The sequence below is a fragment of the Eublepharis macularius genome, chromosome 12 (genome assembly GCF_028583425.1).
Source record: "Eublepharis macularius isolate TG4126 chromosome 12, MPM_Emac_v1.0, whole genome shotgun sequence".
NCBI classification, from domain to species: domain Eukaryota; kingdom Metazoa; phylum Chordata; class Lepidosauria; order Squamata; family Eublepharidae; genus Eublepharis; species Eublepharis macularius.
The window spans coordinates 28,572,511-28,596,886 of record NC_072801.1 but is presented as its reverse complement, the minus strand read 5'-3'; the positions used below and the strand labels follow the sequence as shown (position 1 = coordinate 28,596,886).

General features: G+C 42.7%; 2 protein-coding genes across 8 annotated transcripts in view; one reads left to right on the top strand and one right to left on the bottom strand.

Moving 5' to 3' along the window:
• Positions 1-7,689, top strand: part of EMP2 (epithelial membrane protein 2) — a 22,617-nt gene extending 14,928 nt beyond the window's left edge. For all 3 annotated transcript variants that reach the window (XM_054992765.1, XM_054992767.1, XM_054992766.1), the window contains 3 exons: positions 364-454; positions 3,174-3,320; positions 5,340-7,689. In XM_054992765.1, the coding sequence (XP_054848740.1) occupies positions 364-454; positions 3,174-3,320; positions 5,340-5,524 (423 nt within the window). In that variant the 3' untranslated portion in view covers positions 5,525-7,689. The remainder of the gene's footprint in view (positions 1-363; positions 455-3,173; positions 3,321-5,339) is intronic.
• ATF7IP2 (activating transcription factor 7 interacting protein 2) lies at positions 7,574-24,376 on the bottom strand. Of its 5 annotated transcripts, none has more exons than XM_054992761.1 (13): positions 24,210-24,376; positions 22,591-22,680; positions 18,022-18,730; positions 17,512-17,642; positions 15,793-15,924; positions 14,673-14,744; positions 14,192-14,331; positions 13,476-13,537; positions 13,318-13,350; positions 11,492-11,562; positions 10,095-10,140; positions 9,308-9,393; positions 7,574-8,346 (listed from the first exon to the last, which is right to left on the bottom strand). In XM_054992761.1, the coding sequence occupies exons 2-13, from the start codon at positions 22,663-22,665 to the stop codon at positions 7,948-7,950; spliced, it is 1,956 nt and encodes a 651-aa protein (XP_054848736.1). In that variant the 5' UTR covers positions 22,666-22,680; positions 24,210-24,376; the 3' UTR covers positions 7,574-7,947. The 5 variants fall into 5 exon arrangements, with proteins under 5 accessions (XP_054848736.1, XP_054848735.1, XP_054848737.1 ...); XM_054992760.1 differs by having other exon boundaries at positions 24,214-24,376; XM_054992762.1 differs by having other exon boundaries at positions 9,308-9,390; positions 24,214-24,376.

The window sequence follows — 24,376 nt, the reverse complement described above, 5'->3', positions numbered from 1 at the left end:
GTAACAGCAGATGATTTTTTGGGGCAATGCCTGGAGGATCAAGGCATGGGTCCAATAAATGCTGGAAACTCCCGGGCCAAAATACTTGCTTTATTCAACAAAGTAAGAGAGGGGGAAAGTGCAGCAAAAACATCAAATGTTGGACAATCCTACTTTGGTCTAGCTCTTTCTTTGCAGCCTCTACCCAAAGAGGGCTGTGTGTGTGTTTTCAGTAATGAGTAGCCACCAGCCACCAATGCTAGTTCCAGCAATTCTAGCCATCAGCACTCATCGAAAAAGCATCTTCAGCAATGATTGGAAGATCTCGGCTATAATGACACATTACCCTCTATACCATGATTTTCCCTTCTTTTTCTTTGGCAGGCCTGGTGGGTCGGAGATGGGTTCTTCACAGACCTTTGGTGCAGCTGCTTCAATGAAACCAACTGCACACTTATTGATGAACAATTTCCAGGTGAGTAATTAGTAAGAGATCACTGCATGCCACCTGGTAGGATGGAATTGGTTCAAAGTATTTTATTGTCCTCTTGGGTCCATGGTGCTGCTGGCTAACCCAATATTGGTGCCCTGACCCATTGACCAGAGAACCAGTACTGGACCCAAACCTAAACTGTACCTTCTGCAGATCTCCCCCACGCTGCATCTCCTTGGTTAAGACCCTGCTGGGGAAAAATGTGTGGCATGCCATCATTGGGCTAATGCTTTCTCATGCATTTCCCGCACTTGAGGGGGACAAGAACATTAACCTGATAACATTGCACCTTGCATCACCCCAACTGTTACCAGGGAGACCTGGGCTGAGGAGCCCACAAGTCTCCCCAGAATGTGTAATAGACTTCAGAGCTTTAGGGGAGAGGCTGTAGCTCAGAGCTAAACTACAAGAGACGAATTACACAAGGACGTTCACTTGAAGGGAGTTGCAATGTTAGCCGGGAAGCCGAGTTTTAAAAGATAAATCAGAAGGCTGTCAATTTCCCCTCTCTACAGAGCAGCAAAGATGGCTCCTCATAGGGTTTATTTCCTCTTCACCTCCTAGAAGGGTAGGTGAAACTGACAGACCCTTCTGGAGGTGAAGAGGAAATAACCAAACCCTGGGAGGAGAGATCTTTGCTGGCTAGGTAGAGAGGGGAAATTGACAAAGCCCTCCAATCTGTCTTTTAAAACTCGGCTTCCCAGCTAACATTGCGACTCCCTTCATGTGAGTGTCCTCGTGTAATTCGTCTCTTGTAGTTTAGCTCTCAGTGGAAGAGCCTCTGCTTGGCATGCAGGAGGTTCCAGGCTCAATCCCTGGTGTCTCCAGTTAAAAGGATCAGGTAGTAGGTGATGTGAAAGATCTCTGCCCGAGACCATGGTGAGCCACTATCCCTCAAAATAGACAAGACTCGATAGACCAAGGGTCTGACTTGATACAAGGCAAATTCATTTAGGGAGTGACTCAGTGGTAGAACATTCAGAAGGCCTTAGGTTCAACCCCCCCAACATCTCCAGCTAAAAGGACCAGGTAGGATATGATGAGAAAGACTTCTGCCTCAGTCTCTGGAGAACCTTTGTCAGTCTCTTCTGAATGATGCGTAAGATCTTGGAAGCATAAAAGGAGGCAGGCCTGGAACTGCCGTCCCTAGAGCTTTCTTGGAAACTTATTTTTGAAGGAAATGGTTTCTGTGGAGTTGGCAAGGTTACTGCTTTTATGGTCAATTTACATGGGAAGCAGGATGCAGGTGGATCTTAAGAAGGGAAACTGAATGGGAGAACTATATATTTTTTTGCAAGTCTCATTAATAAGTAGGAAAATAAATTGAAAAGAGGTAACATACATCAATAGTTCATGATCATGCCTTTTTACTGCCAACTGTGTATGTGCATGTGTGTGCAGTGCCATCAAATTACAGCTGACTTATGGTGACCCCATAGGATTTTCAAGACGAGAGAGGACAGAGGTGGTTTCCATTGCCTACTTCTGTGTAGCAACCCTGGACTTCTTTGGGGGTCTTCCTCCCAAGTACTAACGAGGATGACCCTGCTTAGCTTCCAAGACTGGACTAGCCTGGGTCTGCCAGGTCAGGGTGCCAATTTTAGCATGTACCGTCAATCATGGCCGGCCCTACCCTCTATATTGTGCCAGACTAGGATGTGGGAGACCCAGGCTTAAATCCCTGTTCTGCTATGGAAGCTGCCTGGGTGACCGTAGGCTAGCCAGACACTCAGCCTAATCTTCTTTGCAGGGCTGTTGTAAGGATAAAATGGAGGACAGGAGAATGATGGAAGCCACTTTGGGTCCCCACTGGGGAGAAAGGAGGGATAGAAATGAAGCCAGTGTACTTTAGAAAAAATTGTTTTTGCAGCTGGAAGTAGGGCAAGCGCCACCCAGCAGCATGAGATCCCACGGAAGGCTATCCCAAATCGAACTGAAACCAAAAAGCGAAGGTCAATGCTGGTATTTCAGTCACCACACTCATTCCCACTTTGCACTCAAACTGTCCCCTCAACCTCAAAGATGTTTCCATTTGTGATGACCATCAGTTGCCTTGGACACCGAGACCTCTCCTTTTCTAAGGAACTACAACTTCCTGATTATTTTGGAGGTTTACTGAGCCATAGTGAAGCAGAGAGTGTTATGGCACTCCACCAACTTGCACTAATGTGAGGTAGACTGCAAACTGGTGGGGTAGCAGTGGAGGAGGGAGGAGGGCCCAAGGGCTGGTACCCAGTGTATGTTTCTTTCATGACTTCACCATCAAGCAGTGGCTTCCATGTATGAATGGCCGAACCCAGAATTAAGTCTCTCTCTCTCTCAGGATCCGGGCAGACTTAAAACAGTCTTCCCTGGGTCATTCCAACATTTTTTTAAAAATGCAAACTCAGGTCAAGATGATGCTAAGTGAGGATTAAGCCTCCCTACACATTTTGCCTATCAGCAGCACCACCCCTAACTCCCAGAAAGAGAAAAAAGAGGCTCCCATCTTTGTTCCTGTTGCAGGGCGCAGAAGCACAAAAGGAAGCAGTATCAAAAGACAAAACTGAGCAAGCGTGGCAGGATTAAACCCCTTCATAAAAACTGATGCCAGCAGATTGGTCTGAGACTAGTCAGTTTGCATATCCCGTTGCCCATCACCAAGGACACAGTAGCCACTTAGCCCATGCAAAATGTTATCTTTTTTTTTTTTTTTAAACAGAGTACCCAGCTATCCAGGCCATGCAAGCCACCATGATCCTGGCCACTATATTCTGCTGCCTGGCATTCTTCATCTTCATCCTTCAGCTCTTCCGCCTCAAGCAAGGAGAGAGATTTGTCTTAACCTCCTTTATACAGCTGCTGTCATGTAAGTCTTGCCCCCCTCCTGCACTTGCAATGGGAAAAGCAGCCCAAGGGAGAGTCTTCTCAGGTGTGGCACCAAAACTGTGGAACTCCCTCCCCCGGGTAGTTTGCCTCTCCCATTCTATCACTATCTTCTGCCAGCGGGCGTACACATCTCCGTTTTATCTAGCGTTTCCTCCGTGCTCCCTCTGCCTTATGTTTAAAGTTGCAGCATTCTGGAGTTTAGATGTATTTTTTGCTCTAATTTTTCACTGATTTTATTATGTATTTTTTATTAGGCTACTTTATGTGTTCGCTGCCTTGGTGACCCTGATTGGTAGAAAGGCAGGATGTAACTGTTATAAATAAATAAAACAAATATCAGGACCCAATTGTGCCAAAACCAAAGTAGGATGTTTCTGATGCTTAAAATGATTGCAGCATGCATAAAAGAAATGAGCGCTCCTGCTTGTTTTCCTTTAAAGGAACAGGCCTGTTAAAATACAAATGTTGGCCAACTTATCCAAATGGGCACTTTTCTCTAACTATTTACCTTTTGAAGATGATCCCCTCCCCCCAAAAAACTGCCAACCTGAAAGGAGGTCCTAAACTTTATGAACTATTACTGAACAGCTAGGACCCAGCTAGGACCATAAGAGCACGTTTTTAAAATAGCCAACTGAACAACACACTTCTTCCAAAAACATCATCGTTGGTCTTGAACTGCTTCCACACCAGACCCTTTGGCTCCACCCTCTTTTGGAAGTCAGCAGAGGACAAAAACTTCTCCCCACCAATACACCCTTCCTCCAAAGACGGAGGCCTGGGGTCCATTGCAGATTTCTGTGGACAGAAGATATCTCCATCCGTGAAGCAGGATTTCACTGCCCCCTGCTGCAGTCTGAAATGTACCCCATAAATGCTGCTCCTGAGGAAAATGATGGGACCTACCACCAAATAACTGCAGCCAGAGGGGAGAGATTAAATAGCAGCCCCTTTTTCACCCGTGGAAATTCTCCACGACATTCAACAAACGTAAGAGTAAGGGGCTTCCTTAAACCTTCCTTCCCTGGCTTTGACAACATGCTGTCCTGTATTTCCAACCTGTTATCTTAAAACTGCCCAAAGCCAGGCAAACTGCTCTCCTTTGCAGGCCTCTTCCCCTAGCCTACTTCCCTAGCGTCGGGTAACCAGGCTCTGGCTTCATGGGCTTCCCTTCATTTAGGGTTTTGTGGGTCTGAGAGGAGGACATGCCCTTCCTTCCAGCAAGAATGATTTTTAAAAATACTGCAAAGGGGTAGCCATGTTAGTCTGCCATAGCAAAATAAAAGTCCAGTAACTTCTTAAAACCTAACATCTCCTCCTGTATAAGCTTTTCTGATTCATCTATTTGAAGAAGTGAGCTACACATAAAAATTGTAATGGGAAATCTTATAGGAAGGCTGCGGGGGTTAGGGTCAAGGCGTGGTGTGAATGGTACCATGAGTCTTTCAGGTTTAAAGAGAAAAGGGAGAAGTTGATGTAGAAAAGTTAAATGTGGATGAAAATTAACTGGTACTGGTACACGGTTGCAGTCTGATAAAGCACATTAAGAACAGCCAATTAAAATTTCTAAAAACCATGGGACACACATTTAGAAATTTTAATTGGCTCTTCTTAACATGTTTTAACCGAGTACCATCTTGTACCAGTATCAGTTAATTTTCACATAAAATATCTGCTAATCCATTTGAAACTCTGACCTCCCTCAACAACCAGAAACTGTTAATTCTGTTGATGTATGACAGGACTCACTCCTAGTCTTTCTACACCAACTCCTCTTTCCCTCTCACATTGAGCATTTACAACATGAAAAACTCATGATGCAATTCACACCAATAATGGACTCCTCCCCATCCATCTGCCCCGTAAGATTTCCCAGTACAATTTTCTCTTCTCTCTCTGAAGTGAGCTGTAACTCAGAAAAGCTCATATTGAAACTCACTGGTATTCATATACAATTCATATTGCTTCACCGGTTTTCTCTTCTCCTTTGGCTCTACAGGTCTGTGTGTAATGATCGCAGCTTCCATTTACACAGATAGACACGAAGAGCTTCACATGGGGAACTTCTACAACTACAATGTTAACAGTGGCCAATTTGGATATTCCTACATCTTGGCCTGGATTGCTTTCACTTTCACTTTGATCAGTGGCATCATGTACCTCATCCTAAGGAAACGCAAATAAGTGGCAGCTGGCAGAACACCTCTCTTTGTAGGAATGACTTTCCGGTCACACTCCATATAGTGAGAAGGGGCTGTGTAGTCAAGTTCTATTGTTTGTGGTTCCCTCCCACCCTACCCCCTGCTCTGACATTCTTGGTATGAAACAGCGAGGACTATGGGAAAAGAAGCAAAGGCAGGTGAACTGAAATGCCTGGACTCTTTAGACATGGTTAAAGACATTTAAGCGCGGCGAAGGTGATTTCCTTTCCTTGCACCATTTTTAAATACCAGTAACCTTACTAGGCATTAACAAAAGGCAGAAGAAATGTCAATGGCCATCTAGAAGGAATGTTTGGAGCTCGCAACAAACTCCTTAGCAGGTGTCAAGAGATCCTTTAGGCAATCCACTGTCCCTGTGGATTGCCAGTCAGATTGAGTCTCCCAGAACAAACTGCCTTTCGCAAATGCCAACACAGGCAGAATGACAAAGGTACTTCAGATGGCAAAAAATTTGATGCAACAGCAGTTACTTGGGAATTACCACCATTGTGTTGACCTTGCCAGTTTATTTGGACTAGTACCCAGAGGGACGGTTATTGGCACAACCCCTATAGGGATTCTGAGAGAATGTGTGGGTTGCAGTACTCTTGCCCTGTGCTTTGGTATGTTTAACTCACCATCAGATTTGGCCCCCCTCCCAAACTAGCAGGAAGCGTTCTAACCTAGCACAGCAGAATTCTGGAATCTTCTGCTGCTGTGATGCTTGCAGAAGGAATACCCTTAAGATTTCCAAAGGCATTCTATCCCCAATGCTAAACCTAAGTGTTGGAACTTGTAAGCAGAGTCCCTTCTTGTCAAAGCATGCCCCCACCTACCTCAAAAAGAATCACCCCTGAATTACTTATTTTACTCTACACCTGGAGAATTTTGCAGTTAAAAAAGGGGGCCATGCTCTGTTAAAGCAAACTCCTTATTCTCCGCTGCTTTGACATTTCAGGCTTACCTCGATATTTTCCCCGTTTAAGGAAAACGAATGCAAAGAAAAGGCATTAGATCGAAGCCTTTCTTCAATCTGAGATAGCTGAGGAAGGTCAGTCCTCAGAGTTAAAGCTAAATCATGTTGCAACACTAGAAAGCCCAAATTGGCTCAGAGGCTTATTTACATTACAAATATTTACATTACAATGGTCTGATATCCCAATCCTCATGCATTCCCCTCACCCTGTGCAGCCAATGTTCTAGTGTGTTGGCATATGCAAATTTGCTTTCACTAATCTCCCCTTCCACATAGGAGCTATCTTCTTCCCATGGGAAGAAATACATGACATGATACCCTTAACTTACAAGACAGAATTTTCATTGATTTTTTTAAAAAAAATTATCCACCACGTAACTAACCAAAAATGACAGAAGGGCTGATTCTCATTCCATCTTCCCTAATCCTAGTAGTTAAGACTTGCCAACTAATAAATCATTCTGTTAAAAAGTCCTCTATGCACTTTCTAATTAAATGTAAACGAAAATTCATTCAACCAAGCTCTTCTGAGATGCTGAAGGATGAATGAGAATTTACAACTGGAAAACCAAAGAATGTAGTAATGAGGAAAGGTCCTCTTTAATAGAATGGGTTGGATCCAGTGGTAGGTTTCTACTAATAGGTTTTTTCCTTCTGCTGCAGATTCACCCCTCATGCTGCTGCTTGGGCCCCCTAACAGCAGCATTGTAGGGAGCCCTTTGGGCTCAGCAAGATATTGGATGCAAGAAAATCCCACTCTGCTGATGGAAATCTCTTCTGTTGGATCCAGCCCATGTGTCTTAATCATTTGCCCTGTCACAGGGACAAACCAGAAAGGAACCAGCTCATTCCTGTTCTCTCTTTCATGGCTGAGATCCCCAACATCAACAGATCCAGGGACACCTCCCTCCCTCTGTGGCCTCTTTCTTCCCCATTACCAATCTCACTGTCTCCCTGGGTCTGGGTCTTTACTCCTCCTCTCCCCCAGGGCACATTTGGCAGGCAGCCTAACACGCCATTGTGTCTATCTGAAAAAGAATGACTAGTTTGGGTGGGTCATTTTATACTTTTGAGTTTATGTAAAATAGTATGTATATGTACATACATATATCCAGTTTTTACATAGTTACATATCTGACCGCCTAATAAAGGTAAACATAACAACTGATCAATCCTGCTTCATAATTCTAAATCTTTATACAAACGAGACTGCAACTGACAATTTCAACCAGAACGAGAACCATTTTTACATCAGTTTTTGAAGGCGTGAAATTTCCAACACATTTTGGATCATAGGACGTTTCCAGACAGATAGCTGAGGCGCTGAAGGGAATGGTAAAATATGTCTGCATTTTACATACCTATGTGTGCACATGTGTATATACATGGGCGAGCGCTTGTCCACAAGGTAGGAAACAAATAAATAAAAATTATACAACAGAAATTGATTGAATGTCACAGAATGGTCCAAAACGGTGGAAAATATCCATGGATTGCATGGTAAAGTAATACTTGCCAGGTGTGAACAGGGATAAAGAACAAGCCATTGGGAGAGGCAACGCCTTTATTGGTTTGCTTTTCATCCAGGATGACTGAATTCCATTGTTCGTGCCCTCAAAGCATGTGAACAAGTGAAAATTCTCAATGGGGGCACACCTTGGGTCCACTCTCCTGATGTTCCACTGGATGGCAACACCTTTGGGGTTCTGGACCTGAACAACTGCTAGTTCAAGCTTCTGGGGTGAGCGGGTGTCTTTGAAGTCATTCATATGCTCTGGGTTCAAGTGGATCTTTGGTAGCGGAGGGAGATGGGAAAATGATTCTGGGACCTAGAGAGGCAGAAGCATCAGTTAAGTTCTGCTTATGAGGCCAGTAACTCAAAAGAGGCAACAGAAAAATTAAACCTGAACCTGTGCATTTTTGGAAAGCAAACCAGAAGTTTTAAAAAGATGCTCTCAGTGAAACTAATGTAGAAAACCAACTCTTCTTGATACATCATAAATCATATTTCTTAAAGGGTGCTGAGAACTTCATAGAAATTCCAATTCACATTCAGAAGGCCCCCTCATGGACTGGCTACTACTGTACCTCACCTTTCTCCATAATGGCCACCCAAAGCTGTTTACATCGTTCTCCTGTCCTTCATTTTATCCTCATAACCAACATATGAGGTAGGTTGGGTTGAGTGTGCGTGACTGGTCCAAGTTCACCAGGTGAGCTTCCATGGCTGAGCGCGGCTTCCAACCTGGGTCCCCCGCATCCTAGTCTGACACTTTAACCACTATACCACACTTGCTCTGAAAGCAGTGCACCCCACAGATGAACTAGGATTCCGTTTCTGGTCTTTCAAGTCCACGTTCAGTGCCTATCAATGGAACTACCAACAACATGGTTGCACATGCAGCTGCCAGGAATCTGGTAAGTCAGCATGTTGCAACGTGAAAAAAAATGTGAAAATTGCCAAGTATCAAAGACAGCTTTAAGAACCAAGTCATGACTACATTATTACAAATTTTTAAAATCTGAATATTTGAGTCCAGTAGCACTGTAAAGAGTAACAAGATTTCCAGGGTATAAGCTTTCAAAAGTCAAAGCTTTTTTTACCCATGTTGTATACACATTTTAAAAGGTATATTCACGCAAGTTAGCGCCTAGGTAAATCAGGTACTTTGCAAGACGCTGGTAAAACACTGGATATCCAGCAGATGACCAATCTGAATTGACAGAATCCCAGGGCACACATCGAAACCCACTGATTGGGATAAAAGAATCGGATGTAAAATTTAATACCTGGTTTGATGACTCTGCCGTTGGCTGATGTGGCTCAGACTTTATGCTTTCTGATTGTGGACTCGGTTTGACTGAAACAGCCTCTTCTTTTCCAATACATGTAAAGTACATTCAAATAGCACTTAAAGCATTTTGCTGCATACAAATCTTCCCCAGAATTACCTATATTTTGAGCTTCATTAATGGCTAAAAATGCCATACTGAGTGTGGTCACAGTGACTGGTAACAGAACTGCACCTGGAATATTACGCTCTCGTTTATATACCATACTTTTATTTAAAGTATTTGTATGTCCCTCTTTCCACAATATACCTTCAAGCTGGTTTCCAAATAAATTCATATAATGCAAACAGTCAGAGAAGAACGAGGAAGCTAAAGCTAAAATGTTAATCTTTTAAAAATGAATTAAATTGCATCAAAACAGTAGCTACGACATTAAGCTCAACTGAAATCAGCAGCATAAGCTCCATTAAGACACAGATTTTTTTTAAAAGTATTATAATAAAATGATAAACAACAGAAGGCTAATTCTGCTTCCACCCCTTGCCCCAGTCAATGCTTGATATGAAACATGTAACCAGACAGGTGCTAGATCATGGTGAAGAAGCCAGTCAACTGTGAGAAGGCCCCACTCTTGAGTGGCCGCTCACCTTGCTTTTGGAAGAAGGGGCACATAGAGGAAGAATCTGATTAAGAAACATGCCCAGAGAAAAAAATGATTTTTTTTTGCAGAGGGAGAACATAAATTTACATGCACACAGGGGAAAGAACAACAAGCCTTCTTCACCTTTATTAGTATCATCTTCTTTTGTTAAGTCAATCAGGGATAAATTCTGCAAAGAGGAAAGAATTTGATTCAAAAGTGGAATTATCCCCACATTTTAATAACATTTTGCTAAAATAGCAACAAAACTCTCAAGGTTTTGGCCAGCAAAGAGGTTCAGGGTCCCAGGAGGACTGCTTCAATTTTTATCCCCCCCCCAGCAGTCTATTGTTCTCCCCCCTCCACATTATCCTCACAGTGACCCTCTGGGGAAGGTGGGAATGAGAGTGCTTGGCCCAAGGTCACCAGTGGGCGGGATGAAGGAGACTAGAGTGGATTGGATCTCTATTTATTTACTTAGAACATTTTTATGCAGCCTCTCTAGGGAACCTGCTTGAGGCAGCTTACAAAATAAAATTAAAAAGCATTAAAAACTCTTCAACTGGCATTCTACAGGTGAGGTGTCACCCCAGAAAGTGCCCTGTAGCCAGCTCACCTATGAAAGCAGGGGGACTGAAAGTGATGTTGGGAGACAGACCTTAAATAGTAGACTGGATAGTATGGAAGGAGGTGGCCTTTTGAGTATTCACCTGGACTCAGCAGTGCAATGTCCTGGGAACGGAGAATTTTAACTTCTCTTGACAATAACTCTCTCCCTGGCCCTTCCCCTTCTCTTTGCAAACTTGGATATAAATCCCTCAGCCCACTGAGTGTAATAATTTGTATATCAAACAAAGATTCTCAAAAGCTTGTAATGAAATACTGCATTATTATTTAAGGGACTGCAAGAGTCTTTGCTATTTTGGCTGCAGCACACTTAAAATGGCTTCCCCTCCGGAATGTGGTATTACAGTTATGCTGAGCATCCCCCGTCCTGCTCACACACAGCAAGTCTTTTTTCCAGTGAACTTTACTGTCACTAGAAAGGGACTTGTGGAAAAAGTAGGGAAAGAATGAAACACGGCAGGTTCATGATGGAAGTTATCAACTTTTTATAGCTACGCAATATGTGGGTGGAAAGTTTAAAAGCAAATTGGAGAGGAGAAACATTATATAGTTTTAATATTCTATTACATACTTTGTTTTTGATATTATGTCTACTCTCTAATATTACTTTTTATTACAAAGTTTTAATACTTCATTACATATTTTGTTTTTGATATTATGTTTACTGTCTAATGTTGCTTTCTGTTATATATTCTGCTTTTGGTATTTTTTCTACAGTTCAATGCTATTTTCTGTTTTAATAAAATAATTTTAAAAAGAAACTTTAAAATGAACAAGTAGAATTTACTTTAGTACGCTGATAAATTGAAATGCCACCACTGTTCATAATCCTGACCTTCCTCCACTACAGAAAAAGGAAAGGAAATTAAGTTTGGACTACGGCAAAACAGGGGAAAAAAATGTTTAAAACTGACCTTAGACGGGTGTGGTGTTTGGTGTTCAGCTGAAGTGTCTGCATTAGAAGATGCTCTTCTCTGCTGTACATCTGTAGGAATTTGACAAAAGCATCATCTTAATGTTCTTAAATTTAGTTGACAAGTGTAAGGAGCAGGTCCTGTTCCACCATATACAGAGTAAAAACTTTGGCGCATGCTTCATGCCTGTAAGAAACTTTACCAGGCCTGTTTGCCGAGACAGGCACAGCCTTTGCTGATTAACTGCACCTGGGCTCTCTCTTGCTTTGAGTGTGTGACCTTGGAGAGGCTTGGAGCCTAGTGCTGATCTCAGCCCCTGCCATACTCCCTAAACTTTCTCGCTGAGGTAATGTCCAATTAAGTAATGAGCCCTGATTGGTTCTGTCAGTAGGCTGATGCCCCCACCACTTTGAAGAAGCCCCTCTGTTTCTAGGCAGTACCATTCAATCATTCTACACCATTCCAGACCAGTCTTGACCAGCTATGCTACCTTGTAGCCACTATCAGCTACCGGCTATGTAAGAAGAGTGCTTCTACCTCCATGCCATCTCCAGGATACCTAGAGTGAGCTGGCATGGATGGATTTTGGTAAGACCAACCAGCTTTGGAACCAACTGTTTAGTCAGTAAGCCAGCAAGTAGTATTTTAGCTAGTTAGAACAGATTAGCAAGCTGTTATTTTTGTCTTGCCTAAATGCTTTTTGAGTGGCTTCTGCCTAGCACACACTCGTATGTTCTTCTAATAAATTCCTTCTATATTTTATCAGCCTGTGTCCAGTGTTGCTCGCTAAGGATGTACACACACTCATAAAGAACCCAGGAAGCAAAGGTGCTTCAAACTAATGACCAGAACTCTTAGAAGCTCCTAGGGGTCCTGTGTGCTCAGGAGAACTGGCAAGGATGGGGGATGAGAGTCTCTGGGTCGATCCAACAAAGCATACTGGTTTTCTGCTACAAATTTGGAAAGTAGGCAGGCAGCTAGCTAGTCTGGAGCTGAACCTGCGCGTGCAAAAAGCACAACCACAACCATGAGGACAGTTTTGGAACAGGAGGAAAGCAGACAAGCAATCAACAGGCACTTAACTACAACCAATTCAGAATATGTAATGGTATCATTTCAAGGCAGGATCTTCCTTTGTAGCCTAGACACAGAACTGGATGCTTTTATTTTTACTTTATTTCTGCTTCACCTTTTTCCCCAATGAGGACCCAGAGCAGCTTGTATCATTCCTCTGTTTTATCATCACAACCACCCTGTGAGGTAGGTTAAGCTGAGAGTGAGAGCAACTGGCCCAAGGTCATCCAGCAAGTTTCCATGGCAGAGTGGGATTCAAATCAGAGTATCCCAGATCCTAGTACGACTCTCTAACCACCACACCTGCTGGCTTAAAGGCCTACCAATCATCATTTTTCTTTCTCTTTCATATTTAACATCACAACTTTCAGCCCTCCAGAGGTCCTGAACATTTCATATAAGCCTCATAGACCCATACTAGCGACCTTATAAGGAAGACCACTTTCAAGAATGAATTTCCAGAAATGAAGCTACGGGAAAATGGCTTTTTCTAAGATCACCCTCAGTCTGATAGCTTGAAAGAGAACCAAGTTCAAGGGTTTGATCCTGGGACTTGAACATATATGTTTCTAGCCTGCAGCTTTAAATGCTATTTAAGTGTGCCCAGTCCATGCCTGGATCGCACCATTACATTCCCACTGGTCTACAGCAATTATCTTCTATAAAACATGCACACACACAAGCTTTTTATGGAAGAAAATTAAGTGTTCCTTTCATGAAGGCATGCTGTAAGCCATTGCTAGCATCTTTACCTGGAGACGTTTCTGTTCTCCTCCCATTATGTGCTTGTTTTATTTCAAAAGGGAAAAAAGAAAGAACAGGAATAAACAAAATATTTGGGTCCCCTTTAGCCATATTCTGTTGAAGTTGGTGTTTTAAAATACATTAAATGCAAATCTTGTATCTATACCTGCTGAATTCCCAGCTTGAATATTTGAGGTTTTCATGTTGAGGCACGTCTCCTTGGCAAAGCTGGCAAAAAAAAGAGGAAGGGGGGGGTTTGGGCAGAATCACAATGACGGTGGATTGCAGAAAGCAGCCGGATCCCTCCCCGCACAGGGCACTAAATGCCATGTTTGCTTTCATCATAAATGCCCCCTTTTGCTTTCATTGTGAATTACAGTACATGTCCAAGGAATTCTGGAACCATTCAGGAATCTTCCATCTCTTGCGTGAGTGTGTGTATGCCACAATCAGTGGCTATAAGCTGTGGTAACTAAAGAGAACTACAACATTCAAAGGGAGTAAGCCTCTGAGTATCAGTGCCAGGAGGCAACATCAAAGGAAGGTCTCAGCCTCTATGGTCTGTTCATTGCCCGGCAGATTAACTGGTTGGCCAGTGTGAGACAGGAAACTGGACTAGATGGACCACTGGTCTGATCCAGCAGGATGCTTCTTATGTTTATTTAAGCCTCATCATGGGCCTGGGAGCAACTGCCCTAAAATCACCAATCAGCTTTCCTTGCCAAGTGGGGATCGGATCCAGTCACTATACCACAGTCCATTGTGAGATGGCAAGTTTGCTTTGTTTTTGTTTTTTTGCAACCTGACCCTATGCACCGGGGAAGCAACTCTGTCTGAGCCTGAAGAGATCCGGAAGTTTTGCTTACGAGACAGACGTACTACCTTTTGGTGGTTCTGGAAGGTGCTTCACCAAGCTCTACTGACTGACGTTCCGGTGGTACAGATGGGTTGTTCTGAGTGCCAGGAACAGGCTTGACAGCATTTAATATGGTGCTTTTTGCATGTGCACCTAGAAGGTTTGCCTGGAGGGGAAGGAGGTGCAGGCTGTGCTTTCAGCAGTCCAACATGAATAAATAACACCAGCATCTTCCACAAGGATGCGCTTCCCAGCCTGGTGCCCCCCTTGAAATAAGTATTCCAGGCATCCTGATGGGTTCAAATGCTTGTACTGCTCTGCTAATTTGTCCAGTCTCATAAACGACATTTCTTGAAAATTTTGTTCACGTTTTAGGGACTTCCCTTATCACCCATTCAAAACCACCACAATCAAGAAGAGCCGTTTTCCTGACAAAAAGCGCCCCCCCCCACACACACTGTTTAGCAGCTGCCGTTTGCTACAGCATTGTGGCACAGTAAAGCCTACCTTGTCTTGTAACTGCGCCTTCTGGTGCATTGCTACAGAATTTACTCGCCTGTCCAGTCTAGATATTTTCTTCTGCAAAGAAAGAGAAAAAAAACAGCTTGTGTCAAGTTGCACTATGGAGTTGCATCAGCAGCACTGATATCCTCCTCTGACTGGCGCAGTGACTTTAATTCAGAGGTCTCAGATAAAGTGCTTGAGGAGCTAAGGCCATGGAACCAGGAGGATGAAGGAAGGCATGATACTGCAGAGGCACCTGCTGACCATGCTCCAGGTGTGCTAGAGGCCAACCTGCCACAGCCTGCAAGGGAGACCTTGCCACTAGCCTCTATGATAGCCATTTGGCCTCCACCAAGCAGGACGTGGACCCGGGCCCACTGCCCCTTAGGACCTGCTCCCACTCCACAAGAACAGCATCAGCTGAAGCCCTAGGCCAAGGTAGTACAAAGGAGGCAAAGTGCCAGACTGGCAGCGCACAATTACAGCTTGGAACCATAAAAGGGCTCCGAGAAGTACTTCTTTGCAGGATCCTGGCCAAAGCACAGCACAGTTGCACACTGAAATTGACAGGATTTTCTCTCAACAACTGCCTTAACGATGTATTGCTGATGCATCCATCATGATAGAAAAAAACTATGTGGGGGAGAGGAGGCTATTAAGACATGTTGAAAGATGATGGGGGTACTGGATGGTTCAAAATATGGAAAATGTAATTTATTTTATGTCCTTTGACTTCACTGATGCCCTATTTTACTCTGCAATGGGGACCCAGAATGGCTGACAACATTCTTCTCATCTGCATTCTATTCTCACAACAACCCAGTGAAGTAGATTAGGCTGAGTATGTGAGCCTGGGTCAAGGCCACCTAGTGAATTACCATGGCAAAGTGCATGAGAGTTCAATGAACTGAACTATTCAAAGTAGCCAATAGTGAGAGCTCTGTGGCATGTAATAGGTGGATAAGCACGTGTGTGTGTGTGCGAGCGAGCGAGCGAGCAATAAAAGGATGGAAAATACGAAGGCTCCGGTAAAAATCTGCTTGCTTGCATGTGGCCTGTTCATTATTATGATGTTACTGTTCACAAACAACCTACTAAGCTATAAAATAGAAAGCTGCCTTACTATAATCCGAATAGTTATTTCTTCGTGCTTTCGTAGACACTGCGTGCGATCGATTCTTTTATTTAACTGCTGTAGCTTGTGATCTATGCTTTCCATTGAACTATCAACGTTGCTCTGAATAAAAAACTTGACCTACAATGGGGAAAAAACATAGATGGAATTTTACATCTGGAAAATCATGATGATTCTTATTTGGAGGCTGTACTTTACAGAAGAAGTTATAAATCCCTCTGAGGGATGATCCAGGCCAGGAATATTTATTCAAGGCAATTGAACCAATACTGAAATTTCGGACTTTTGCACTAGATTGCCACCTGATTACACTGTCTATAATTCGTCCTTTATCTTTCATATAGTTTCAACAAGGGCTCTTTTACTCCAGCCTTTTTTGTCACTTTCACTCATATGTTTAGTACAGTAAAAAGTCTCCAATACCATCTTACCACCTTCGATGTTGCTTGCTGTGAATCAAAGCTTCATTTGTTCTCTGACGGGCCAGGATCCAAAGCACAATAAATTCCATGCATTCACAAGAATTCTGTACATTTTGACGAGCTGTTCCCCATATCATGGTTAAAAGCATTTTCGAAATGACTCAAGATTCTGTAGTTCAAAATGCCCAAAATTTCACAAGGCACATATAAACCTACAGTAGATTTTTGGGATTTGAGCCACACACTTCTGTGAAGATAAATACCTCCACTTTTCAATACACACAATGCCTTCAGTTATAGGCTTGAGTTCCATACACAAAGGGGGTGGGCACATAACATGTCGCTTTTCCCTCTATTGAGAATGGAGAACTCCTTGATAGGGGTGAAAAAAAAAATGGAGGTCGGCCACTAAAAAAATCTAGAATGTTTTCACCTGCTGCTCCTATTTCATGGAGGAGCCTTCCAGAAGTTGTTTGGAAGGCTTTCTGCACGGATGAGATTCCACATGCTTTGCAAGGCAAAAGTATGCAGGAGGGCTTTTAACACTGAATCCACTTGTTTGTCAGTGGCAAGATTTGAGTCCAGCGGCTCCTTGAAGATCAGTAAGATTGCTAGGGTGTAAGCTTTTGAAAGTCAAAGCTCCCTTCATCAGATACCTTGGACTTTTGAAACTTATACTCTGGAAATCTTGCTGTTCTTTAAGGAGCTACTGGACTTGAATCTTGCTCTTCCACATCAGATCATTGCGGCTACCCACCTGACATTGTTCCAGAGTAGATAACTAGACTTGTTGACTGTTTCTGATGATTTATTGTCTATTATGTTTGTTATAGCATTGTGACCTGTTTGAAACTGGTTTTGTAGAAAAATGATCTTAAAATGTTTTAAATAAATAGAAACATGTATTTCTTCTTCATCACAAGTTGCTGGCATAGCAGCAGGCTTGATGTTCAAAGCACAGATGCAAGACATGAAAAACACAGAACCAGCCCCAACCCACCCCCACTCCCAGCACACACACTCCACAGAGCAATCTCACTGCAATGCTGCAGCATTACCTTTAGAGTTTTCCAGCCCCAGGAGGGCTTGAAGCAAGCTATCAAAACAAAAATAGCAAGTAGTTATGCAAAATGGGAAGAAAGAACAATGGCATTCAGATGAAGTCTTCTGAGCACATAATGCTAACAAACGTGCCCTTCAGACAGAAGCCCCAGACAGCTCCACAACACAATTACAGCCAAACAGTAAAACTCTTAAGCTTTTCAATTAAGCCATGCCAACTTACTTTTTCTAGTCCTGACAGGATTTTGTTTAAGTGTGTACCAGAAGACTCTGTAGTTTCATCTGATGATTTTATGCGCTTACAACTGACATCTTCATTACCTTCAGGAATTCTTTTTTTCCTCAAAGCATCATCTTTAAGACAAAATACACCAACAGATTCAAAACACATCAGCAACACATTTCCATGGATTTCAGTCACGCCTGATCTATACTGAAATAATGCTCTTGGGGCACCAATTTCTGGAGACATTGGGTTGGATCCAGACTAAATTTTCCATTAGTGGATTCCAGCCAGGGACTCCTCGATCTAAGCCAACACTTTACTCATTACACCACTTTACCCATTACTAGCTCCGAAAGCCTTTTCTTGCGCTATCTTGGAAACCACTTTCCACTCCCACCAGTTTTGAAGTTGGGAAGGGTCAGGCAAGGCTGTAAGAGAAAGGAGGGTTCAGAAACTCTGTCCACAGATCTTTAGACCTGGAATCTCTTAAAAGATCAGCATGCTTACCAGGCAGAATATTTCCTTCCTGGAACTGGATGTTGTCATCTAATAATGCAATAGTTTGAATAGTTTGACTCTCAGTTAGGTCTTCTGTCTCCACTGCTTTAACTACAGCAGAGTCCTGTTCCGATACTGCAACAGTCTGATTCTCAATTGGTTCTTCCGCCTCTACTGCTTTAACTATGGCAGAGTCCTGTTCTGATACGGCCACAGTTTGATTCTCAATCTGTTCTTCTGTCACCACTGCTTTATCTATGGCACGGTCTTGTTCAAATACTGCAATAGTGCAATTCTTGGGCAGTTCCTCTGACTTCTCGGCTTTGTCTAACGGAGGTGTGTTGCTGGTAAGAGAAGCTACTGAGGAAGTCAGCTCTTCTAAATGGTCCAAAGGCCAACTAGCTTGTTTGGAATATAAGTGCACTTCTACTGGCTTTGACACAGGAGAAACACATTCTTTTTCATACAAGGCATACAGCAAATCTTGCAAAGATCCGGCATTCAAAAACTGTTCCATACTGGAGTTTGTATTACAACCATTATACGGAAGATCTCTAGGTAAGTCATCCATTTTTGATTTCACGTAGGTGCTGCTTCCAGTATTTCCCAGTCTGTGAAGATTTTTCAGTATTTCCACTTGCTTTCGACTACTCGGAGTCATGGTTTTTCTTGCACGTAATGGTTTTTTGATGTTTGCATTTGAATCTATTTTTATATCCTAAAAATACAAAACTGCACTTTAAACCATAGCCAAATACTTAAGATCCTGCTTAGAGACTGAATAAAACTATTTATATTCCCTTGAACTGTTGTTTTGAATTTATAGCCTGATGGGGAATATGATGGAGGTTCAACCTTGTCCTTTATTAAGTTCTATTTCTGTTGTTATCAAATATCTAAAATTTCTAGAAATTTTGAAGCCGTGGGGCATGAGAAAATGGCTTTTGCTTAACCAGAAATAGTTTTTTAAAATAAATAAATAAATACATATACTTCACTGTTTCAGAGTATAAGGGTATTGGTTTTGGAATAAGTTCATTAGTTTGGTGGTTTCAAAATACGTGGTGGGAACTGCCATCAAGTCATAGCTGGCTTATGGGGACCCCTGCTGGGGACTAACAAAGGTAGTTTGCATTGCCTGTCTTTGCAACCCTGATCTTCATTGAAGGTCTCCCACCTAATTACTAACCAAGGCCAACCCTGCTTAGCTTCCAAAATGTGATGACATCAGACTTGTTTGGGCTATTCCAGTTAAGAGTATAGATCCTTAAATGTTTATTTACAGACCCAGTCACAAAGACTAATTTCCCAAACAGTTGCCATTTAGGCTGAGTTCATCCACAAAGTAGTACAGAATTCTTCCCTCAGCTCTTCACTCCCAGAATAACATTCTCCTCTTATCACAGAGATTTCCACACAGATTCCCTGAACTAGACCGACCAGTCTCCCTCAGCACTCTGATTCAGCCTGCCGTTCACTCCACCCGCCCAGAGCAGCTACCATCCAATCACAACAAGCTTCACTCTCCCGTCCAGCCCCCTCTCCTTCTTACATTAGAGGACTGTACTTTAAACCATAGCAAGAATTGGACTTACTGAAATACAATACACAAACTACTTACATGGCAAAACATTACAACCCACAATCTTCATCTCCCACTTTAAAAAGCCCTTTGTAGAGGACAGTAGCAGTTTTTAAACAAATTTCAGTCACAACCCCTCCTCCCAGTTCTTTGCAACCCTTTACCCAACCCCAATTTGCTCTCTTACTTTATCTGAAACCTGAGGTACAGTTGAGCCAGGATAAGCCCTTTTACATTCATTTGATTGCAGGGTGTGCCTAAATCCATCCCTATCCAGATTGTGCAAAGGATGCTGGCAATTTACTCAGACAGGAGTGCTGTATTGTAACAAAGCGGCCTCAGAGAGCTGCATCACTAGGATAGGGACCATAAACTTTAGCACTACATGCTACTGTGTGCTATCTGTTGTTTGGAGTATGCTCCTACTGGGCAATTCAATGTTGTTTAATGTATCAGTCTTCCATGCATTGTTTCAGCATTTCTTCAACTCTGTTCTGGATTTCTGCAAGTTTTAAATCTTTGCAAATCTGCACTTATAGACCCTATTTCATTGTTTATTGAAAAGTCCTTGAGTTATACTAACTCACCCTGTAACCCTCCTTGTGTCTCAGTAAGAAAGGTGGACTATAAATAATATAAATAAATAAACAAACATAAGACAAGGTCAAAAACATTACCCTCCTCCTTTTAAATCTACCCTGATGAAGAATTCAGAACTTGAAAGCTTGCATGCAATTCTGTGTCAAAGGATTCACACAGCTTTTGTTTTCTGGATTCTACATAAATAGGTATAAAAAAAGAGAACTATTTTATTACCCATGCAGACCCACAGACACCACTTGGTTTTACTGAAAGTGTTTGTGATCTCAAAGTTATCCAGTTTACATATTTTTAAAAGGTTACTTGATGCTAAAATCATCTCTAGCATAACATGAATGCCCTGCAGAGAAAACCAGCATGGTATAATGGGTAGAGAGTGGGACTGAGCTCTGGGAGAACCAGGTTTGAATCCCCGCTCTGCAAGAATAGCTCACTGGGTGATCTTGGGCTGGTCACACATTCTCAGCATAATCCTAGCACACTCACAGAGTTGGTAGATACAACGGAAGAGGAAAGAATTATGCTGTAAGCCGGTTTGGGTCCAAATGAAGCAGAAAGGCATGGTATAAATACCTTAAGAAAGAACCGGACTTACAATCTTAGCTGACTAATTTTTAGCATTCCTACAGAATGAAAACATTTGCTCTATATGCACAAGACTTTTTGGAGAGCCTTAGTTCATTTTTACTACTTTTAATTATCACTAAGAAAATATCAATTTTATAATGACTCAACATTCTACTTAATTATTTGATAAGAACAACAACAACATTTGATTTATATACCACCCTTCAGGGCAATTTAACACCTACTCAGTGGTTTACAAAGTATGTTACTATCATCCCCACAACGAACACCCTGTGAGGTGGGTGGGGCTAAGGGCACTCTGGGAAGCTGTGACTGACCCAAGATCACCCAGCTGGCTTCAAGTGGAGAAGTGGGGAATTAAATCCCGTTCTCCAGATTAGAGTCCTGGCACTCTTAACCACTACACAACACCAAACTGGCTTTCAGTTAATGGCCATTAACTGAAACTAGCTCTCTGAATACACTTTCCCCCCACCTTGACTGACAGATACATATTTGATCTTGTCTAGTCCCCTCTCAAAAATCTATGCTAACTTAATTACCTTTGTTCTTTGAACCTTTTCCAGATATTCGTTAAGAACCAGGTTAACTGCTAAAAGGAATTAATAAGCTCGTTAGCTATTTTCAGCATTTGGTCCCTAATCATCTTTGTTAGCTCAGTGTCAGGGCTAGTTAAACAGTAAGGTAACAAACTCGCTGTCTCCTGATCCAGGGAAAAAATGCCAAAATTCGTTATAGCAAATCTAGCATTTGCTGATCAAAGTGGCTCAAACTGATGTCACTGAAAGTGATTGCAGAGTATGTTGCTGTTTTACAGTCCAAAAAGCAAGTAACGCAATCTATGTAATATCTTTTATACCTCAACTAATCATAAGTGTGCAAGCTTTTGAGTTCACCAGAACTCCATATCAGGTGTTACAAAATTAAAGGGGGGGGGAGGGAAAGCAGAATGTTATGACCTTGAGTTTAAGAGCTGGTCATGCTACAATATGGCAGTTCATCTGGCTGGCAGGCAAAGAAGATTGTAAAAGGGTAGTCATGTTAGTATGCTATATCAAAATGAAACCACCAGTGGCACTTTATTCTTTAAGGTGCTACTAGGCAACGAAGAAAGAGGTAATAAATCAATTACACTCCATAGCAATGGGTCCTCACCAAAGTCCCTAATTTCCCTCTTAGCCTGTGAGAATGGAGAACAGAAATTGCCTTTTCAGAACGGAGAACAGAAATTGCGTGGAAGTCATTGTATTATCTCAAGAGATAATACACTCCTCCGCCTGAAGCCAGCTGGTGATCTTGGGTCAGTCAGAGCTTCTCAGAGCTCCCTCAGCCCCACCCACCTCACAGGGTGCTTGCTGTGAGGATAACAACACACTTTGTAAACCCCTCTGAGTAAAAGTTAAGTTGTCCTGAAGGGTGGTATATAAACTGTTGTTATTATTATAAATTTACAATTTTGCGAGGTATGTATCTAGCCATTTGAAGCCAAATAAGGTATTCATTCCTTGCGCTACATTTTCCTTTCTGGCCTGCAGCGAACTCTGCAAGCTCATAATTAACTTTTTTAAAAAATCACCACTGTATTCAAAAAGACTTAATCGGAAGTAGGGCACCCAGGATTGCAATTTCTGTCTTTAAGATGTCAAAGGCCTTCTTTGGTAGTTTTTGCTACAACGTTTACAGTTACCTTGTAAGGAAATTAACTTGTGATGGATGCCATTCTGGCTGGAACCAGCCCACAGCATCAGGGATGTATACCTAACCAAAAAAAAAATCTATTTCTCCCTCATTTAATTAAATATCATTACCTGAGTTTGCTTGTTCTGTGCTTCCATTCTCCTCTCTTCATTTCTACTCTCCCCCTCCATTTGCTGAGCTTCCATTCTCCTCTCTTCTTCCTTTTATACCACGTGTAGTATAGTATAGGGAATTATTTTGCATCATAATCCACATTGAAAGGGGCAAAAAGGTACACAAACTTAATAAATAACTAATAAATGTTGATTTCAGAATCAACTCATATAATATTAAATTGTTAAGTTATGTTATATTCACACACATATATACCCATTGCTAAAACTTAAGAAGAAAATCAGGAAAAAATGTCATATATAGTATTTCATAAATTTTTGAGCCAAGAACTGACTTCTGAAGCATCCCAGCAAATTTAAATACAACATAAACAAAAATTTCACACATATATAGATACTCTTGGGTTTTTTTGGTATATGTGCAAATAAAACAAATATTTATATTCCAGGTTTCCAATGTAAAGTGGACCCTGAAAGACGAGTCACAATAATTTAAACAACACAAAACCTTGCCCATATTAGACCAAGGAAATACAGCAAACCAATTTAAAAAGCCTCAAAGGGCATCAAAGAAAGCACCGTAACAGGCGTTAAAGGCAGTTTCCCTAACCCCAAATATCACAGTCCTGCATTCAATAAGAGCATCAAAGAACTGATTTACCAAAGGCCCTCACAAACACAACCATCTTCGGAAAGCAAGACAACACCCACATGGGTGAGATCAGCTGGATTTACCTTGGGAGGGTGGTCCAAAATTTTCCTACTGCTATTGACTTCCTATTTTTCTTAAGGGGGTGGGAAGCATACATGACCTCGGTGACCTGAAAAGAGCATTTTCTGCAGATGTTTTCAATGGCCAGCACAAAGTCCTGACCCACAGGTAAGAACCTTGTTTTGAAAATGCTGCTGTAAGGGTGAAGCACGAGATTTGGGTCCAGCAGCCCCTTAAAAGACCAACTAAATTTCAGGGTCTGAGCTTTCAAGAGTCAAAGCTCCCTTTATCAGGGCGAGTTCCTGATGCCTTAAACACAGATTTTATCGTTATCTTTTTAAAACCCTAGCTGCCCTTCATCAGAAGGCGCTTTCTCAATTTCTACTGATACTGGCTTTCTCTTGTATTTGTGGTGATCATTCCAAGTCTGCAGCCGATTTAAGTTTGCAGCAGCGAAGTGGGTCAGCAGCACAGGGGCATCCCCAGGACTGAGACCATTTACACCGGCAAGAGCTTCCCTGAGGAAGTGGGCTCCGGCCCGGAAAGCTTATTCTGGAATAAACTCTGTTGGTCCTTAAGGTCCCACCGGCCTCCTGTTTGATGTTGCATTCGCGGTGTTCTTCTGCGGGGGGTGTTTTACGCAACGGGAGGAATGGAACCTGGTAAGACTCCGGAATGGGGAGAGCGCGCGCAGGGGTGGGAAGTTCACCCACCTCTGTCCATTATACACGTGTGCGGGTGTTGTGATTTCAAAACGTGTTGTTTGGATTGTTCCGAGCCGCGAAAAAGAGGGAGGGGCCACAGCGGAGCCCCCCCCTCCTTCCCCTACACGGGCCCTCAACGCAGCCCTTCGGCTCGGCTCCCCTCTCCCCCCTCACGGGACTGCGGCTGCCCCCCCCCCCACTCACTCGCTCGCTCCCGCACTCGCGTCGTCTCCTCAGGCGCGGGGAAGGCCCCTCCTCCCTTCGCCGCGGAACGTTCCAGCCCCCAAGATTCCAAGGCGGTTGGCGTCCCCGGGAGAGGGTCGACGTCGGGGCACAGAGAGAGCGACGCACCCCACAGCGCCTGCGC